The following is a 19,355-nucleotide window of genomic DNA, read 5'->3' on the forward strand; positions in this document are numbered from 1 at the left end:
TGTCAGGCTGTTTTCCTCTTTTGACTGGATGGACACCAGACAGACTAATGGACTGGCAAGAGCATCAATAAAAGAAAACAAATATTACAGGACAAATGCAAATAAATTCATGAAGGTCAGCCCAAAAGCATGCTTCACTTCCTAATATTCCTAGAAAGTTGACTTTTGGAGATACAAGGATCTCACCTGACAATATGACTTATATGGCTTATATTCATGCCAGAGCTATACATGAAAAATGCAGGACCTGGGAGAAGTGCGAGGCGAGGGGCCGCTCTGAATTCAGATCAGGAACCAAACCACTGGAAGACCCCAACAGGATTCCAGTGTGGGTTGCCAGGGCAACATGAGCAGGAACTTTCAACCATGGCAGCCAAACAGCAGAAGACGATGAGGCGAGCACAAAACAACAGGGGAGAAAACCCTCTGTTTACAGGGACAAAACTGGAAAAACAATGATCGCACGCTGGGTACATTTTAGCACCGTAACAAAAGAAAGAAAGTTCGGAGAATGCCTGCGATGTTAAAGCAGATGCCAAGTAGCTGTTTTGGCTGTCGCTTGGTAACCAGGACCCCCCCACCTCCAATAAACATGCAAACAAGCACACACAAAGACAAATGCTTATATTGAGTCATTTTGCCTTAAAGGTTTCCACCTTGCCAAGCCGAGGACAGGAAGTGGAGGAGAAGAGAAGGTGATGGTCAGCGATAGACCACACACACACACACACACCTCTTCCTCATACACACCCTGCACTGCAGGAACAAACAGACAACAATCTCTCATCCCCGCTGCCAGCTGCCTCCGAACAACCTGCGAGACAAACGTGTCTCAATACTTTTATATTGCTGCCGGGAAGCCAGCATCCGCCTGGCATCACTAAACACTTAATTAGACAGTAACACTACAGTAGCACACTGCTCCGCGTACTTTCCCAAGGTCTCGTTAGCAAGGCAACCACGGCATCAAAGCGACAAACGCTACCTACCGCCAAGTGGCAAAGAGCGGTCCCGTGCCAACACTGAGGACATACTAAGAGAAAGGCTTTGGATGAAGATCTTATCGACGGATAAGCTCCATCATCCACAGTGCTTTTATGTTTCAGACAATTAACTCGCTATTGTTGTCTGTGTCGAGCCTGCCAACAGATCGGACACAGATATATGCATGTCTTGCTGCACAGTCTGCTGTGCCAGGTAGCCTGGTTACTTCACTGATATGGGTTTTAGAAGCTGAGACTGATTTTTGGTTTATATTAGACATGTTATGCCTGTGTATGTTCGAATTTCTAAAGGCTAAAATGTCCAGAAAATAACAAAGATCAGTTTCCACACTTACACACATGAAAAACTACTGAGACATCATGAAACACTAAAATGCTCCACTGGCACTAAGACTAATGCAATTGGTTAGTATAGCATTAATTAATGGAAAGGAAGTTTTGACATTTCTGAAACACTAAAAAAAAAGGTCAAATCAAGGCCCGGGTATAGGAAGGTAGTACTTCACTGAAAACTTGTGTTTTAAGTATCAAACACTCACCCACCGTAGATTTGAATGGTGGTTCTTAAAGATTTGTAGCTGGTTCCCTCACCGAGGCTTTAGTCAAAAGCTACAATGGATTCCAGTGGCTACCCAGTTTCATGTTGGAATAGAAAGTATCAAAATGTCAAAAGAAACGTCTCAAACTAGTCTGTGCGCTCAGTACATTTCAAACAGTCGTATTTTTTGGTTACAAAACATGGCTAAAGACACAGCTTTGTTGCTAGCATGGTTAGCATACGAGCCGGTGTATATAAAAATGGTGGCTGAGGTGCCATGTACTGTTAGCATAGTTAGTTAGTCACAGAATATACGCAGTGTTTGCCATTGTTGTGACTGTGCTACATTCATGTGGCTGGCACTAACACCACCATGCAGTCTACTTACTGCCTTCACTTACAATACAACACAAATAATATTCAATATAAAGGCTAACTAAATACAAACGTCATACATAAAATGATTCAGCGACAAAGCTAGTGCTGCTAGCTTACAGAGACAACTAGCCAATTAGAAAATTAGCTTGACGTAGCTTCCTCATTTTCTCACATTGATATCCTCCTGAGCATAAAATATGGAACCACACATTAACAGAGAATTAATATATATGTATATGGAGTGTGTATACACTTTCTGACCTTTAAACAAAGCACATGAGCTACTACTTTCGTGTGAGTGTGCTACGTTCAGACAGTCGTAGCTAGCTGATATACAGGGCTTACAGTGCTACAACAGCTAGTGCCTTTTGCCTACTGGCAACACATGCAATAATGTAACTTATGGCAGCAATGTGAACACAACCCATTTAAAATAATATAACCAAATATTCCTGGAGTCAAAGTAAATACTGTAGTAACACAATACTAATGTAGCCACAGCCCAATGAATAGCTTACTACAAAACAGCTGAATAGACCAAAATAATTCTGTGTATAATTCATAATTCATGTCCACAAAAGCTAACCACGCTAGTGCCAAAATAGTCATATTGTAGCCATATTTTGAAATATTTTAGCACAAATATCAGATTAAAACATACTCCGAGGAGGAGTAATGCTGCAGGAGTGGGTTAATCTCTACTGAGACTATGTTTGTCATTTGATTGATTTTTCCCTTAACTGGAAAATATGCATTTTCCAATATAACACAGTGATATAGCTTTCATAGTGACATAATGGATAGCAGGCATCAATCATGCATGAGAGGAAGCGAGGAGCCATCTGATGTTGCGGAAAGACACTGAGCTGTGCTTACATGTGTCCTGACGGCCATGTTGGATGGCAAGCCTGCTGTAGTGTTACTGTACTTTGTAATTTGGAGACACGTTAAAAAGAGACAGAGCAGAACCAAGCCAACAAGTCTGATGATTTACAGTCTGGGTTTTGGAGTGTCTTTTTAAGCAGGATGAATGAGGGCAGACAAGATAAATGACGAGAAAGGCTCTCCTCACATGTGCAAACAATTTTCCACCGCAGAACAACCAGGGGCCAAATGAACTGTCTGTTCAGTATGTGAAGCGTGAACAAATGCCTTTCACATTAAGTCAGGACCCTGGAGACCTAGATAGTGTGTGTGCATGTGTGTGTGACTGGGGAGAGAAAGAGCATGGCTCTGTATTGTTACAGCTTATATGTGTGTGTACATACCTGCATGAGCCTTGATTTCCCATGCAAATAAAGGCAAGCACCTTATTATAAAACATTATGGTTCCCTCTAAATACTCAATTTAAATTCAACCAATGCCATGTTTAGATTAGATGTATGCTGCAGGCGGTTAATCCTTTGACCTAATTGGCTAAAACGATTCTTGTGATCTGACGGTGATGTTGGCAAGGTAACCTGAGGGGATGGAGGGAAAAATGAGAGTAAAAGGTTGTATTACCGTATATTCTTTACAGCTAGAAAGTGAAATGAACTGTAAAGAACCATCAGTTCAACACCATGAATAGAAGAAGGGGAATAGTGATGACAACTGTATATTAGGACTGATGATGTCAGCTAACAACGATAACAAGGACATCGTGAATTGAAAGTAGCCATTAAAGTCACTGGTGTGAGCTGCTGCTTTTAGTGCAACACATTCAGGCAGCGTTGTGGAGCACTGTGTAATTTGATATGCGTAAATTGACATCAATTTGATTTAACCAACTCCAAATGCTGAATATGCAAACTGTATTTTATAAGCATTGCAGATGTTTAAAGAGAAAAAATTATATTTGTAGAGTTTTTGTGGTTGCGTCCATTTCTCTTTTAGTATAAGGTACAATATTTTTTAAAGTAATTCAAAAGTATTCAGGTTAGGATTACATTAACCTAAGGTTAGGTAACCTAATCTATTAGTAATACTAATTAGTCGGTTGGTTCAACACTCAGACTACTGAATGGATTCATGGTCCCCAAAAGATGAGTCCTACTGACCCATTGACTTTTTCTTGCACCAGCATACAGCTGACCTTTAATATTGAGACTGATATGGCTCACCATATTATTTCAGTTTTACAAACGTCATCTTTAGTCCTGATAAGCAGTTTGGCTATATATCAGGCTCTTGTCTTCCAGCCAGGTCCTTTCAACTGATGCTAGTTCTTCTACTTTCATTTATTCCCACCCAGGAAGGCTCTTAAACCAGGAAGTGGCAGGAATTACCCACAATTCCCCTGTGAGGGGTAGAGGGTGGGACGAGAGTTTGGACTGTCAGCGCCCCTGTTGCCGCTCATTAATCACTTAGGCTACTGTGGGACAGGCCGCCAGGGATCAGCAACACACACATACAAGCAAACACACACACACACACACACACACACACACACACACTCGTAAATTTAAAAAAGGTGTGAGTGCAATACCAATGCATAATCTGTCTCTCTGTGAAACAATCAATACACGCAAGAGAGAGAAACCCTATTATATGTTGAGGGCTGTTTCCTCGGCGATACAAATGCACATATCGGAGACACATGGGCGCAGAAGGTGTCGCCGCTCGTCACCATAGAGAGGAGACAGAAATAGAGGGAAGACGAACACAGCTCAGAGTTCCCTGAGGCTGGTCAACAACGCGGAGAGAGGAGAGAGAGAAAGGCACAAAGGGAGAATTGCACAAAGAGAGCACTTTCACTAGTGGAGCCTTCATTCAGTACGGCTGGTATCATGTTATACAGCCTCCTGTCCATTCCCAGGATTCCTTCCGGGACTCACTAACTCCATATGCATGCATGTTTACGTCTGTGTCAGTGAATTTTGTTATATTTTTTCATTGTAAATAATATTCTAGTCTCCTGAAATGTTAAACCTGTAATCTTTAAATCACTTGAACACATTCAGCATGTTGAAGTGCCTATATGAAAAATGATTATGTTATGTTTCAAATTATTCTGATATAACTGTTGGTTTGTAGACAGTGGAGATAATCCCAGTGGAAATTTGTGCAGTCTATGTGTTCTTTCAGGCCATTATAATTATGGGGCAGTGTATTTTTTGATATCACTATGAGTGAGTCACCAAAAACATTTTCAAATTATACATAACATTGCTAGTCATGGGGAGTACTACTCAGCTTGCAAAAATAGTATCAGGTTTCCAACTTCTTAAACATTAACTTTAAGGACTTTCCAGGCCTATTTACCACAAATTCAAGGACCCAACACAACACAATGGCGTCAAAGGTAATTCTTGACTGTGGAAATAATTGTTCAATGGTTTCACAAAATAATCTTGATTCAAGCTTTCAACCACATCTCTTGGTCTTCATCATCAGTTGATGTCATTTGCACAGTTTTCATGAAAAGCTAGTTAGTGGATTTTGAGTTAAGATAATTTTTTCAAACTGGGGTTGTGGAGTTTGAAAGACGTGGCAATTCAGGAGGAGAAGGAGGAGAGGAAGGAATGAGAAGATCTATCGACTTGCAAGGAAAATTTGGTCACTTTACCTCAAAAATTTGGTAAAATAGGTCATATTCTCCTTAAAAATAGCATCCGACAGTCGGTCTTTGTAAAAAGCAATTCAAAATATCATCACAATGACCATTATAGCACCACAGGTAGGTTTAAATCATTCATTTGAACATGGAGAAAAGACTCAGCCCACGGGGATAAGGGGATTCCTTCAGCCTGAAACTGAGTGATAAAACAAGCCTTTTGCCTCTTTGATATTTACTTAATGAGAGATGTACTGTACATACAGCGTTTAATATGTCCAATTACAGACACAAAATACGATGGATAATGAGCTCGGTAATACAGAAAAATCCATTCTTCCTCCGTTCTCAGTTATTTTTCTTAGTTCTCTGTTGGTTATTTATTCTAGGGTTCATAAATATTATCATGGAGCTGTGGCTGTGACCTTTGCCCTCCTCAGTATTGGATTTTTAATAGTCCTGATGATCTAACAGCTGAAGGGAAAGCAGGCATACTGTTGGACTGTATTTTGATCTTGATTCCACATGCATTTATTTTCCTTGAATACATGTTACATGCTCTTACTTTAAAACACTCCCTTACACACACATTACACATACACACTTCACCAGCTATCTCTGCTCTCCAAGGACACCTTCTGGAGGATGCCTGAGGGAAAGCTCTTTCATGCTCTCAGCCATCAATTGACCAATCAAGGCTTGCCAAAGTAAAGTGACTGTTGCTGCTATTGGGACAGAGGGGAGTGCACAAGAGCTGTTTTCAACAACCCTTTTACTGTAAAGCTAGATTAACAATTCATCCTCTTGTCAAAACACTTTGCAGGTTATTGAGAGAGGGGAGTTGGCCAGAAAACAAACATACACATATTACAATGATAATGCAATGATGAAATTACCCTGAAAGTGAAATGTACTTTTTGAGACAAATAGGTGGTTTTTATTACACTCCTGATTACCCATCATTAAGACAGATGTGACAACTGAAGTCCACTGCACGGCTAACCCTCTCATCTGTGACTCACATTTGGAACCTCTGAGACTCCAAAATGAAATGATGAAACAAGAGAGGAGGCATAGATTCATTTTTCCCACCCATCAATCTGCGCGCTGCTCATAAATGTCAGCCTTAGGGAAATTGAATGGCACCATTTCTCTGTGTTTATTAGGCTGGGATGAACTCGGTCCCAATGACCTTTCGGAGAACATACCCACGGCAAGTTAACTGAGGATAAGTCAAACTTGGAGTTCCTTTGACTGGCAGAGCCTGAGCACTAGGATCCCTGCGGACTCATCGCTGCAATAAAAAAAAAAAAAAGACTGGCAAGTTCATCACCAGAAAGGCTCTCCATCGGGAGAATGTCACTTTTTTTTTTTTATTACTTAAATGCCCAGTCTTAAATGCCAAAGCACTAGAATCCCGCAAGTCATTACTGAATTGTGGTTCCTTGAACTCAGAAGGGAATTCGGCCAGTTTGAGTTTATCAGGTTTGAGCTCCTTAAAGTCGAACTGAGATTTAAAAAAAAAAATGTTTTCTTTATTTTTCAGCTATTGCAGTGCTAAAAACTGACATCTAGTAGGAGTTGGTGCTAACGTTAGCAAACAATGCTAACAAGCTTCCACTTTCAGAGTGAACGCCAGTTATTCTAACTGCCTAGCTCCCACTTTCCAAGAGCAGAATACAAACAGCACAACGGCTCCTCCCAAAATGTCGAATGTTGTTGAGGGACAGACAATTAAATCATCACAGAACATAACCTAAGAGGGCCTGACAAAAAACATTATGTAAAGGCTAATGTTGGTAAGCCATAGCAACAACAGCCCTCACATGTCAGTCAACCTCTGCCATGGGAAACACCCACTCAGAGGCTCCAGGCATAGCCTAGATGGTGTTTCCACAAATATATCCAAGAATGCTTTTATCCTGTAATGAATGCCACCGGTTGCCTTCAATGGAGTCCACCATGTTTAACCACCATGTACTACAGTAGCCAAGAAGGGACAAACCAAACACTGGCTATAGATAAGGGCGTTCGGTTAGATTAGGTTGTTTGCCTTAAGGGGAGGGTGAAGCAAGGGAGTTGCATCTGTAGCTGCACTGCTAGATGCCACTAAAGGCTACACACTGGTCCTTTAAGTTCAGTTTTAAAGCTGCAGTGGTAAACCTCTTTATTTCCAGTCTAGGTTCAAATAAACACATCCTCTGCCTCTCTTGTGCAATAAACATGAGCATACTGTGCAAATTCAGAAGATTTCTGGCTTCTGAAAATCAACTTTTCAAGTTCTTGCTGCCACTTGGACCCACCAACGAGCAAAGGTGCCCCGAGCAGCTTTAAATTCAATCTCTCTTGCCTCTGTTGATAATCCAATAAGTTGAGCGTTACCTGCAAATGTCACCGTTTACATTATTTACCAACCGATTTGTCATGAAACTCCATCAAATTCGAGCAAAATAGGTCTGCTGGCTGTTTCACGGTCAGATTATTTTCTCTTTCATGTTTTTTCTTCTCTTTTTTTGCAGAGCCGCCTGCAGCCACAGCCAGTAAAACAGCAATGTGTTACACTGACAAAAAGGCTCTGATTGCAAGTGATGTCTCCACCAGACACCACCACTCAAATCCCCCCTGGCGTCTGTCAATATCTATCACAAAGACAGCTCTTGTTTACATAGTGTAGTGCTCTGGCTTGACCCGGCCCTAAGGAAAAACCACTACCATACAGTTAGAAAACTTCTGTCTTCTCCAAAGTAACCACTTAAATATGCCCAAAATACTCTGGAACACAATATAATTCAGTGGTCACTTCAGTGGATTAATGTGTCAGTTGTGCTAGACTTCTGTCTCAGATCTACTTTAATGCCAAATTCCGGCAGACAATGACAGTGAAGGCATAAAAAGTAAGCTACTTTCATCTGAGCCAAATTACGTTCCAAACCACAAATAAATAAGGCACTGCAAAATTCATGGACAAAAAGCTCCATCAATATTTTAGTCATGGCTTCGTGTGACTACATCAAGCACCGATCTGTCTGTTTAGTGCGCGCTCCTCCTCACCACAATGGCTCTGTGCGCACACAGGCGCGTCCTTGGACTCCCTCTGAATGTTATCAGACACAGCGGCATGAGTGGTTATTATTGTGGTTCCCAGAGTGGGGTCAGGGGACCTTCCCCTGGTCTCTAATTGAACATTAAAGAGGTTCCCAAGGTCAAATGATGCATGTGTTCATTTTACAGCAATGAAATATGAAAGGAAGTTCAAACAAAGGACATAGAAAATAAGAAGTTTCACTCTGAACGCTGTGATTTCCCTGCGCAGCGCAGCGTAAACAGACAATAACAGATGCTCATGGACTTGGGCCACCATGTGATGTAATGGAAGAGGCGACAGAGTGTACATGTCTATTTGTGGGGCCACTGACGTGAAAACGTCAAAAAAAAAAGTCCTGATCTTTCAACAAAGCCCAGCGCCTGACAACATCCACCGCGCGTCCAGCTGGACCACTTGGATGCGTAAAAACCACACTGCGCCTCCTGGTCTCCGAGAGCCGCGCAGTGTGCGTCTGCAGCCTCCTGCGAGAACAATAACTTGTTTCTGGTGATGTGGCTGGAGTGATGGATGGTGGAAGGTGACAAAGAGGGGTATGGTGGGGATGGTGCATGAACCAGCGGATCGTGACGGGACAGGACGGGAGGGGGGTAGGCTACTTACGCTGCTGTTCTCTCCTGTCCAGTGGACCATCGCCTGGTTGTGGGTCGCATCCCCTTTGAGCACGAACGAACTGCTGAGCAGGGACATTTGTTTTTCCCGGGACAGTGCTCTCCTGAAGCGGGGAGAGGTCTCCGCGCCGACGGCTTCCTCGACACCGTCCGTCGGTAAGCCCGGCGGGGAGCCACCGTCTCCACCGCCCATGTCAAACGTACGGTGCTCCCCGCCGCGCCGGTTTAAAGCCCCGCTGTCACAACGCACGGGTCCCGGCAGTGCCATCCAGGCCGAGACGGTCAACAGAAAGACGCAGAGGTGCGCAGCAGCGGAGACCGGTTTTTCGGGGCGCAGAGATGCCATGCTTTGCGCCGTAGTACCGCTCGTATCGCGGAGACTGATGGAGTGACTGCTGATGCTTGTGGAAGATAGATAGGTGTATACTGTAAGCCGAGTGAGAGAGAGAGTGAGGGAGGGAGGGAGGGAGGGAGGGGAACTGGAGAGAAGGCAGACAGTGGGAACAACGTGGACGCGTCTCTGTGCCAAGCGGGATCCACAGGACGGCGCAGCGGTGCCATCTGCTGTCCTGCAGCTGCAGCGCCCCGCGACCAAACTACTCTTCATCTTCAGAAAGTGTCACCACGTGAGGAATTCACGTTTTCATTATGATACATGACGTATTTACAACATACATAGATTATAACACGTTAAAGTCTGACTGATTTCATTCTATATGGGGAGTCTGGAGAGGTGGCCTTCATCCAAGAAAAATATGATTCTCAAAAGGCTGTGAGCAAATCTCAAACCATACTTGGTGAATTTCTTGTATCATGGAACCAAATTCACTTCTTTGTTTATGTTTGAAGATGCAGACCATGCACACCCCCTGCCACATGAATGTCTCACATTTACCCTCCAAACAGTGTGATTTCATTCTCACTGGAACAAGTTACCTCCAATTTTTGCTGAATAATACAAAAATAAACTGTAATTGCAAGCATTTCGGCAATCTTCAGATTCTCCTGCAATTTCATTGCAAAAAATGCCACAAAATCCATCACAATGTGGTCCAGGATAAGGTTAATCCAGTATTGCGTCTGCGTTATATTACCCCAAACTTTTTAGTGTGTATGTCTGTTAGACTGCCAGTTTGAATCCCAAATGACACGAGGAAACAACTACAGACCCTGGAGAGCCCATCAATGAGGAGTAGTTTGATTAAGCTTCTCCACACTTCTGTGAGCAGCTGAACCAATGACCTTAGAGGGGTTGTGGGGATAACTGTAAATCCTACAGTTCATCAGTTAATCATAAAGGCAGTTGCCCCCAAACTGTCTGGGTTAGTTTTTGTTTCAGCTTTCAAATAAAATGTTTGATTTGATATTTGCTCACAATTTAAAAGATCAGATGAGCTAAAGCAGTTGGAAGCCTTCTGTAAAGAGACACTGCTGAACTGTATTTGCATGCTGTCAGTCCACTCAGGCTCCTCACTGCCGTGTGTTGGTGGCCAGCTGGCTGAGAGGTCATAGTTCACATTTGGTCCCACTAAGTAATAGCTCTCCTCTGTGCCTGTCCTCCTATCCAATTATTGGTAGAGGCAGGATTAACCCATGACTTCCTGGGTCAGGATTGGCAGGGGTCTGATGCCTCTTCAGGTCAAACAACAAGAATTTACCTTTTATTCATACTGTCATTCATCTGCGGCCACAAAATCCCAATGATGCTTTTTGTATTCTATCACGCAGATAATAGGTTTTACTGATCATAAAGCACAGTACATATACAAAGTGCTTTATGTAACTGATGGGATTAACCTGCTTCACCAAGGAGGACCAAGGTTTGCTCTTAAGACTGCAGGCGTGGTCAAAGGCGTAACATTTTGTATGGACAGCACTGTACCTTGCAGTTACAAGCAGTGTGATGTGTTTTGGGAATGGCGGAATAATAGAAATAATGGGTCAGTGTACTTTGTGGCCAATGGATTTTTGTTTTGAAATGAGAAAACCAAATTTGGAAATTGTTTTTGTGTTAAAAATAAAAAACAAAGAAAAGGATTTATCTAAAACAGAAAACACACAACCCGTTTTGTCCCCTATGATTTTGGTGATCTCATCTCGAAACAAAAATCCATAGGCAGCAAAGTACACTGACCCTGATACCTCATACCTACACAGTTATTCTTAATGCCTGCCAGGTCGGATTCCCCTTGAAATCAATGAAACAAGGCGGTACAATTTTTGTCCACAGGGGCTACCAGCATCAACACAAAATGAAAGTTCCTTGTTGCTGCTTAAATCTATGGTAACTTTATTAATATTAACTTCATTAAAAGGACTTTAAGGCAACTCTTGCATATGCGCTAACCTTTCTTTGGGTTAGGGCCGAATGTCATAATCTACTTTGAATAGCTGTGATGTTTCAGTGTGTAGGATTCAGAGGCATTTAGCAGTGACATTGCAGGTTGCAACTATCTGAATACAGCTCAGGCTTTAAAGTGTGCAGGAGAAACTATGGTGGCTGCGAAACTCACACTCAACACAAAAGGCCCAATCTAGTGTCAGTGTTTGTCCGTTCTGGGCTACTGTAGAAACATGCCGGTTCAACAGCTAGACCTTCAGCTGCCCAAACAAAAACCCATAATATAAAATTTGATGATATTTAAAGCTGAGCTCTGCTGCAGACAGATACTGCAGAGTTCAACATAATCTCTAGGAGACGTGTTGGCCATTATTATTTCAGCAGAACCTCTCCTAAAAGAAAGGATTCTGGTCTTACTGACCTACCAGTAGTATCAGTGTTGAAAAAGTGATCTTTGTTAATAATTTACATGTCAGAGTCCTTCTGTTGTCTGCTGCTGGTTGAGAATAAACGGGGAGAGCGTTGTTGTTGGCTCAACTGGTCTCAGATCAGTGCGCTCAGGTGTCCAGAGTGCCAGAGCAGGAGCGCAGACAGTTTGAATATTTGATGGCTGGGAGGGCAGAAGGTGCAGCAGTATAACAAAGACAGAGGAAGAGGATCATAGAACATAAGAACACGTTTTCACAATAATGTCACACTATCATACGGATTCTGTGACTCTGTGAGTTTCCATTTCTCTCCGGCCATATTGAAAACTTGAATTTGAGTAAAGTTTAAAAACAGAAATACTGTATTTGGCAGAGATAAACCCCAGCAGACTAAGTCGAAGAACTATATCTGGGAAAGCGATGTGAGACGGCCAAGGAAGAGGCTCGGCATCAAGGATTTCCAGGATGCTTCAAATCATATTTTATCTGATATTTTTTACTAATTTACTCATTTTTAACAAAATAGTTCAACAGACAACGCTGTAAATAATAAATGTGCTTGGAAAATGTTGAATAATTTAGTCTACATTAATAATATGTAGCCTATCAAAATGAGAACTGTACCTACATGATTCCTACAGAACTCACTGATCAAAACGCAGCCTAGTTATCTAGATGATATGGTAGGATTTTCAAATTAAAAATGTACTTGTGATCTTGAAAATAGGTTTATATTGTGCCTTAAATCTGTTTTCATGCACAAATGAGGGAGGACAGATGATGGCTGGGTGTGCACCCTTCATGACCTCTATTGCTAGCATAGTGCCTGTAATTGCACCTCCTAAACTGGAGCTTAAGGTTAAATATTTCATACCACAGTTGGAATTGTGTGCGCGCTGGAGCGTGTGTTGGCGGAAAGTGAGGGGAAAGGCTGCAGAAATAGTGAGTCTGAATGTAATCTGTTTTAATCTAAATGACAGGCACAACACGAAAGCCAATTAGGGTGGGAATTAAATGGAAAATGTAAACTGCATTTGTCCAAAATATGACGCAGTGGGTATCCCTCTAGCGTTAATTCTGGACACCCCCTCCATAAAGGTCAACTGACGTCGTTTAAAGAGCAACAAAGTCCACGTATGGAGGTGGTGGGGTGGATGGATGTCTCAAACACACACAGGATTTTAAAGTCCAGATATTATTATAGTTTTTATATTTTTCATTAGCTTTCATTTTGATTTTTATTTTCATTTTCAATTCAGTTTAGATCCTAATCCACACCGAATATGTCTGCAAAAAAGATTCTCTGCCACCGTAGGTCTGTGTGTGGTTGGCAAGTAGTTCTTCTTCTTGTTCTACAGTATAGTAATCCTACATGGTAGTATATTTTAAGTGTTTGTCCACTACTTTTAAGTGAAAACTGCTCCACCAAATAAAAATCTACTCCAAGAGTCTAGGCAAACCCACTAAGAAACTCTGTGAATCAGCATTCCATAATGACATATGACCCCAACCATGTCCTGAATAGTGAATACAAACTGTTACCGTCAGACGAGAGATGCAAGGTTCCACGATTCAGTATGGTCAGACTGAAGCACTCTTCTGTGCACCAGTTAATATGGAGTTTAATCCTAGATCTAATGTACACTGAAGGGCCTTGGATATTGTGTTTGTTAAACATTAAAGCTATAATATCTAACATTTCCGCATTAAAATGTCTAAAAACTCTAAAGCTATGTTCTATATGTAGTTGAGTTGTGTACTTACGTTACCTCAAATGTTTCCAACAAACAAACTTAGAGAAATTATATTCAGGTAACACTGCGTTTCACAGTCGCCTGCAACTTTGTGCCTGCGTCAGCGTTGTCGTCGTCTGCCAGAAGCTTTCATACATTGATTGTTTATCCAGTCTGAAGCCACATTTTTACCATCCACTGTTTAGATCTTGGTGCTTTTTAACTCTAGATTTGAACCGGATGAAGGATTTTAGTCATCGGACGTCTGGATCTTAAGTTATCAGAGAAACAAGCTGAGCCAGCGTTAGCAGCAGCTCGGCTCACAGCCCCTCTGGGACGTCCTTTGTCTGTCCAACAGCGTGGGAGAAGCAGTGATTTTTAAGGAACTGCTTTATTCAGTGTTTTTAGCGGTTTTAATCAGTGGGTCCGTTTGTTTTGGAGAGGAGGAGACCTCTGTGGATAACTGGGAGAAGACTTTTGAGAAAAAATCTTTGAGGGAGAGACACAAAAGTTTTCTTAAAGTACACAACTTTTTTTCTAAGAAACAAAACTTTAGCAAGCCAATGCAAAATTTTGCAAGACAAACTTTTTGGAGAGAACTGAAACTTTTGCCAAAGGTAAGAATACAAAAGTCTGCCTTTTTTATCCTCCCGCCTAATATATATTCCTGTATTTCCCCATGTCCTCCGTGAAGCTCCATAACTCTCAAACCGGACACACTGCAGGTACATTCTGTCCGCAGTGAATATGATTTTACTCCAAGGAACCCTATGTATGGAAGGTTCCTGTGGTTGATTCATTATTGGATATATTAGAGTCTACAGTGTACATGGGGAAATAATAGTAATGAGAGTGAAACATACAATTAGAGTCGCTCCTATGCATTCTCTAATTGGAGTAATTTGCAGTAAATTATAGTGAAGACAAACTGCAGATCATCACTGGGGTAATGCAGAGGGCACAGTTTGGTACAGATTGAACAGAACTGTTTGGGTAAGATGTGAGTGAATGAAATCAGTCACTCAGCTGATCAATCAGGTAATCAAACAGCATCAAGCAATCAAGGCAAAACTTTCATCACTAAAGAGGCCACAGACAGCTGTTGAGAAAGACTTCTGCAGTTCTCCCGCGGCTCAGTAGAACTAATGCACATTAATCTTCATAACATCCAATTATGTGTAAAAATTTCATGACGAACAAAGCCCAGCAGCGTGCTAACAAGGCGGACTCCCGTGGTCCAAGGTTTGCATCCCCCTGAGCTGTCTCTGCACTCAGATGATGCAAGACCTGCTTCATCCATCCATACTTCTCATCTGCGATTGCACATAAACAAGACGGTGCCATAGGCACCATCATGAAATATTTACTGAGTTTAGTTTTCCAAAAGGTCATGCTGTGGAGATGCACCCTGAATTTTGTCTCTGATTTTGCAGCTTTCGCTCAGAAGTTTACAATAGAATTCACACATTATATCTCACACATATAAACGTGGTGGTGGGATTTTCTTTTATATAGATGTTAAAATAATTTTGACCCCATGCGCACATACGACCACGTATGACAGAAAAAGCTACCAGTCCTTCTGTGATCAATCAGATTTGTAGAAAACCAAAGCTCCCCCAATCAATATTTTCTATAATTATTAAGAATGGATCAAATTACTATGTATAATGTAAAAGGGTGTAACACACAGATCTACAGAGAATTATAAGCAACTTTGCAGTTCCCCTCTGCACTATGGAGCTTTTTGGCGTTTTTTAGCTCATTGTTTTGGTTTTCTGGCCTGTTTGTGTGCAGCCAAAATGGGTAAATGGGTAAATGGACCTGTACTTGTATAGCACCTTTATAGTCTTCCGACCACTCAAAGCGCTTTTACACTACGTGCCACATTCACCCTTTCAACACATTCACACAGTGATGGCAAAGTCCATCATACAGAAACTAACGCATTCATACACATTCACACAATTTGGGGTTCAGTGTCTTGCTCAAGGATACTTCGACAAGTGGCGGGAGGAGCTGGGGATCGAACCAACAACCTTCTGATAAGTGGACGACCCTCTCTTCCTCTGAGCCACAGTCGCTGATAAACCCACATTATGGGACTTCCTCAACACCAAACAGCAAACAGACAGCTGGAAACAAGGTTAATGGGGGCAGAAAACCAAAACAAAAGCTGAAAGACAATATAAAGCTCTGTAGAGCGGACAGGAACTGCAGAATCCCTTTCCCATTACACAGACGCATTTGATCTGTTGTTAATAAAAATATATTGATTTGCGCAGATGACACGAGTAAAGAAAGAAGCAGGTACTCAATAAAAGTATTTTTTGATATATTTTTCTAATGCCCATGAACATTTCAAGGCCTTATGGTGAAGCATAACACATACCTTGACGCAATAGAAGGCATACTTCAAACACTTCAAATGAGATGTTCCACCCATATAAAGAGGCAGCCAGCGATTAACCCCACTGAACTCCTGAGGAGTAATTACCTCGGTTCAGGATGCACTGATACACGCTAACACACACACACACACACACCTTTAACGACACACAGACACCAAGTATTCCATATCTCCTCTTGCATGGTCTAAAAAGTGTGACCATCAATTAGGGACCGCTGTCCCCTCCTCTTTCCCCCCTGCAGACAGGTCCCTGTGCCCCCGCAGTCACACTCTGTCATCCCACATTAAAAGCAGCGAGGTTGATAACTCACCCTGGCGTCTGGATACACACTTCGACAGAGAGAAACAAGGATCTTTGAATGCCTCGGTGTCCCTTGGTGCCACTAGTGCATGAACAAACAACTCTGCAGGCATGCTTGTACTGGACAAATGTACAAGAGTATTTTCATGTTCACGACTCCATGCATAGCGACGTGTACATCCTGCTCTGTAAATAACTGTACTGAATAGACCAATACTTATGCACTGAAGCTGACAAATGTATTTTATACTCACTTCTCTTGCATAGCAATGGGGAAATATTACACACAATTCAAGGTGAAGCATATTGAGTTTCGACCCTCGTGTTTCAGTTCACTTGCAAAGAGTCAGGTCACGTCAGTTTATAAAGACACTCACATATTGGTTTACATCTCAAGTGGATAGTATGCTAATAGAGTCATAATGTCTACGTTTTTAATTAAGTAGTGAATTGAATGATTCATTTGTGGGCCAGCAGTTGCAAGGAACATTTCTAAATGTGTTTTTTTTATTTCTATGTGGCAGGGTAGGAAAAGACTCAAATTCATGGCCAGATATGTGTGTGGATGCTGTTTTCCATGTCAAAGAATGATGCAGATAAAACTGCATTATTAACCAAATATGCCCCTTGCTAACCCACTTGAGTGGTTCAGTGTTGTGTTATGAGGCTGAGTGATGAGCAGAGCTGCGTCACAGACAGGTTTAATTCTCACAGCAATCACACTGACCTACAATAAACCTTCAAGGATGATGGGCTAATCAGAGCTATGGGTGCAAGCTTTGGTTGCTTTAACCCATCTATGAGGACAGAGGAGGATGTATGTGTTCCTCTTTTTGTCTGAGTGGTATGACTAGTGGAGTTTGACTCATGGATTTGTGAAGTACAATAGTGATATATATACTTTGATATCACTTGTAACAAGGCAGCATTTATGAATGGTAATTTGTGTTATGATGTTTGATTAGGGCATGTGCAGGAAGAGACTGGAGGGTTAGGTGTGATATCACACATGGGAGGTCTGGGTCACTAAGATGGACAGTCATTGTCCAGATTACGCCTCATTTTAATGCAGAATTGGTTGCCAATGATTCATTTCACAATTGGGAATTAGAAATAAAGGAACACGCACAAACAAACAACACAGCTCCCCGCAGCACACATCCAAACTACATAAAAACATCCTTATCCATTAATAGTATCCAAGGTATATCTCATCCACTTCATAAACTAGTCGTCTACAATCCATATAGAGTCTGAGTCATATGCTACATTTCTCCTCCTGTCACATGCTTCAGAAAGACATTCAGAAAATGCAAAAACATTATCAATTACTCTCTGTACAAACTAGTTCATTTTAAAGCTAATCTTTATAAACACTGCATATGAATGAAGAATCTGTAGGGACGGGAAGATTTCCGTATCGGAAGCAATCTGGTTTATGTTTTGTAGTGCCCCTAGAGGCTAAATCGTCCAGTGGTTCCCGATATTGGTTTCAAGCAAACCCCACCCCAGCCTCACGTGGTCTACTAGTCCACTGACTCATTCAGATAAACACTCGCCAAAGAGATTTTCAGTTTGGTAACCCAAACCTTATTCTCATTAATGGCCTACAGCCAATCTATAAAGCATCAGTCTATGATTTATTAACCATTAATAGGGCCATTAGTTTCAACTTACCCTTTTCATTTGGTGCCTTAGTAGAAACAGGTCTTTCACAGGAGGATCTTCTTGTTTCTGAATGCTTCTGAAACAGAAATAAGATCATCATGTTAACTACCTGTTGGTATCTTATCGTTAAAGAAACATGTAAAAATATCTGTAATGCTATACATGTATTCAGTGATCCAGTAGAGGGACTTGGTGGTAAAAGCCTCTGTCGCAGCATTTAGACCATGTCAGCATAATAAAAGTCTCCAGTAAAACTCAGGACAACAAGTTATTCTGCCATATGATGATAAAAACGCTCTCCCGCCCTTTAAAAGGCTTCTGCACCGTTAACTTTCTGCATCTTTAAAGCCTCTTCACTGCAGCAATAAACACATCACATGCTTGATGTAAATGTTTGCTTTGGGAATGGAAATACGTTTCCATTTGTCAGATTTCCCCAGAGAGCAGGGCCACTTTTCCACCATCCTTCCCACCCACAACCCTCACTCAATCAAACCCACCCTCCCCCTGGGATTTATTTTCAACGAAGCTAAACATCTGAACACAGGCGCAAGAGCCTCCCTGTAGCTCCGCCCGCCCCCACCGCCACCACCCTGGGCCCAAGGTACGCTTCTGAAACGCACCCTGCTGTAACAACGCTAATTGTAACAGATTTGTTTACTGTGCAAGGCAAACGTCTTAATTGTTGTCAAGGGAGGGTGGGTGGGAAAAGAGAACGGATGGAGGTAGAGAGGTGTGTGTGTGTGTGTGTGTGTGTGTGTGTGTGTGTGTGTGTGTGTGTGTGTGTGTGTGTGTGTTGAGGTGGATGGAGTGCAGAGCCTGGCATTCTAGTCTACGGAGATGCCGGCGCTGTCACATCAAGAAATGTAGCAGTGAATTATTACTCCCACAGGTTATTCCACGCTCAAGGTTAGCCCAGGGTCTTCAGCTAGACTCAGAGGGAGGAAGTCTCACAGGGGAGCGGCCATCTTGGGTTTACATATTTCTACAATCCACATGCAAGTGTCCTCACACAACCTCACAGCTATCTTCAGTTTGTCACGTAGGTCTAGGTGGGTTTAGTGATAAACAGACCCTTTATGATACAGTACGAGACAGATGGGGCAATGGCGTTACTTTCCAATTAATCTTTCTTTAATCTGAAGTCTTAAGAAGTTCCAAGTCAAGAACAAAAAGTTATCATGCACATTGCCAAATTGAAAGCCTTTTAATCCATGATAGGAAACATGGCTGTATGGGTGGCAATGTCGGTTTGTCAGTCCACCACTTTTCCCTCATTCTGTGAATAATGTTTGGTACAAACG

General features: G+C 42.0%; 1 protein-coding gene across 7 annotated transcripts in view; it reads right to left on the reverse strand.

Moving 5' to 3' along the window:
- sorcs2 (sortilin-related VPS10 domain containing receptor 2) overlaps positions 1-9,619 on the reverse strand; it is a 310,217-nt gene extending 300,598 nt beyond the window's left edge. For 5 of the 7 annotated variants that reach the window (XM_051375297.1, XM_051375294.1, XM_051375296.1 and 2 more), the window contains exon 1: positions 9,163-9,619. In XM_051375297.1, coding sequence (XP_051231257.1) covers positions 9,163-9,516 — 354 coding nt within the window. In that variant the 5' untranslated portion in view covers positions 9,517-9,619. The remainder of the gene's footprint in view (positions 1-9,162) is intronic. The other 2 variants (XM_051375295.1, XM_051375292.1) reach the window with 1 other exon arrangement.
- Positions 9,620-19,355: the final 9,736 nt, after the last annotated feature.

The sequence above is a fragment of the Dicentrarchus labrax genome, unplaced genomic scaffold (assembly GCF_905237075.1).
Source record: "Dicentrarchus labrax unplaced genomic scaffold, dlabrax2021, whole genome shotgun sequence".
NCBI classification, from domain to species: domain Eukaryota; kingdom Metazoa; phylum Chordata; class Actinopteri; family Moronidae; genus Dicentrarchus; species Dicentrarchus labrax.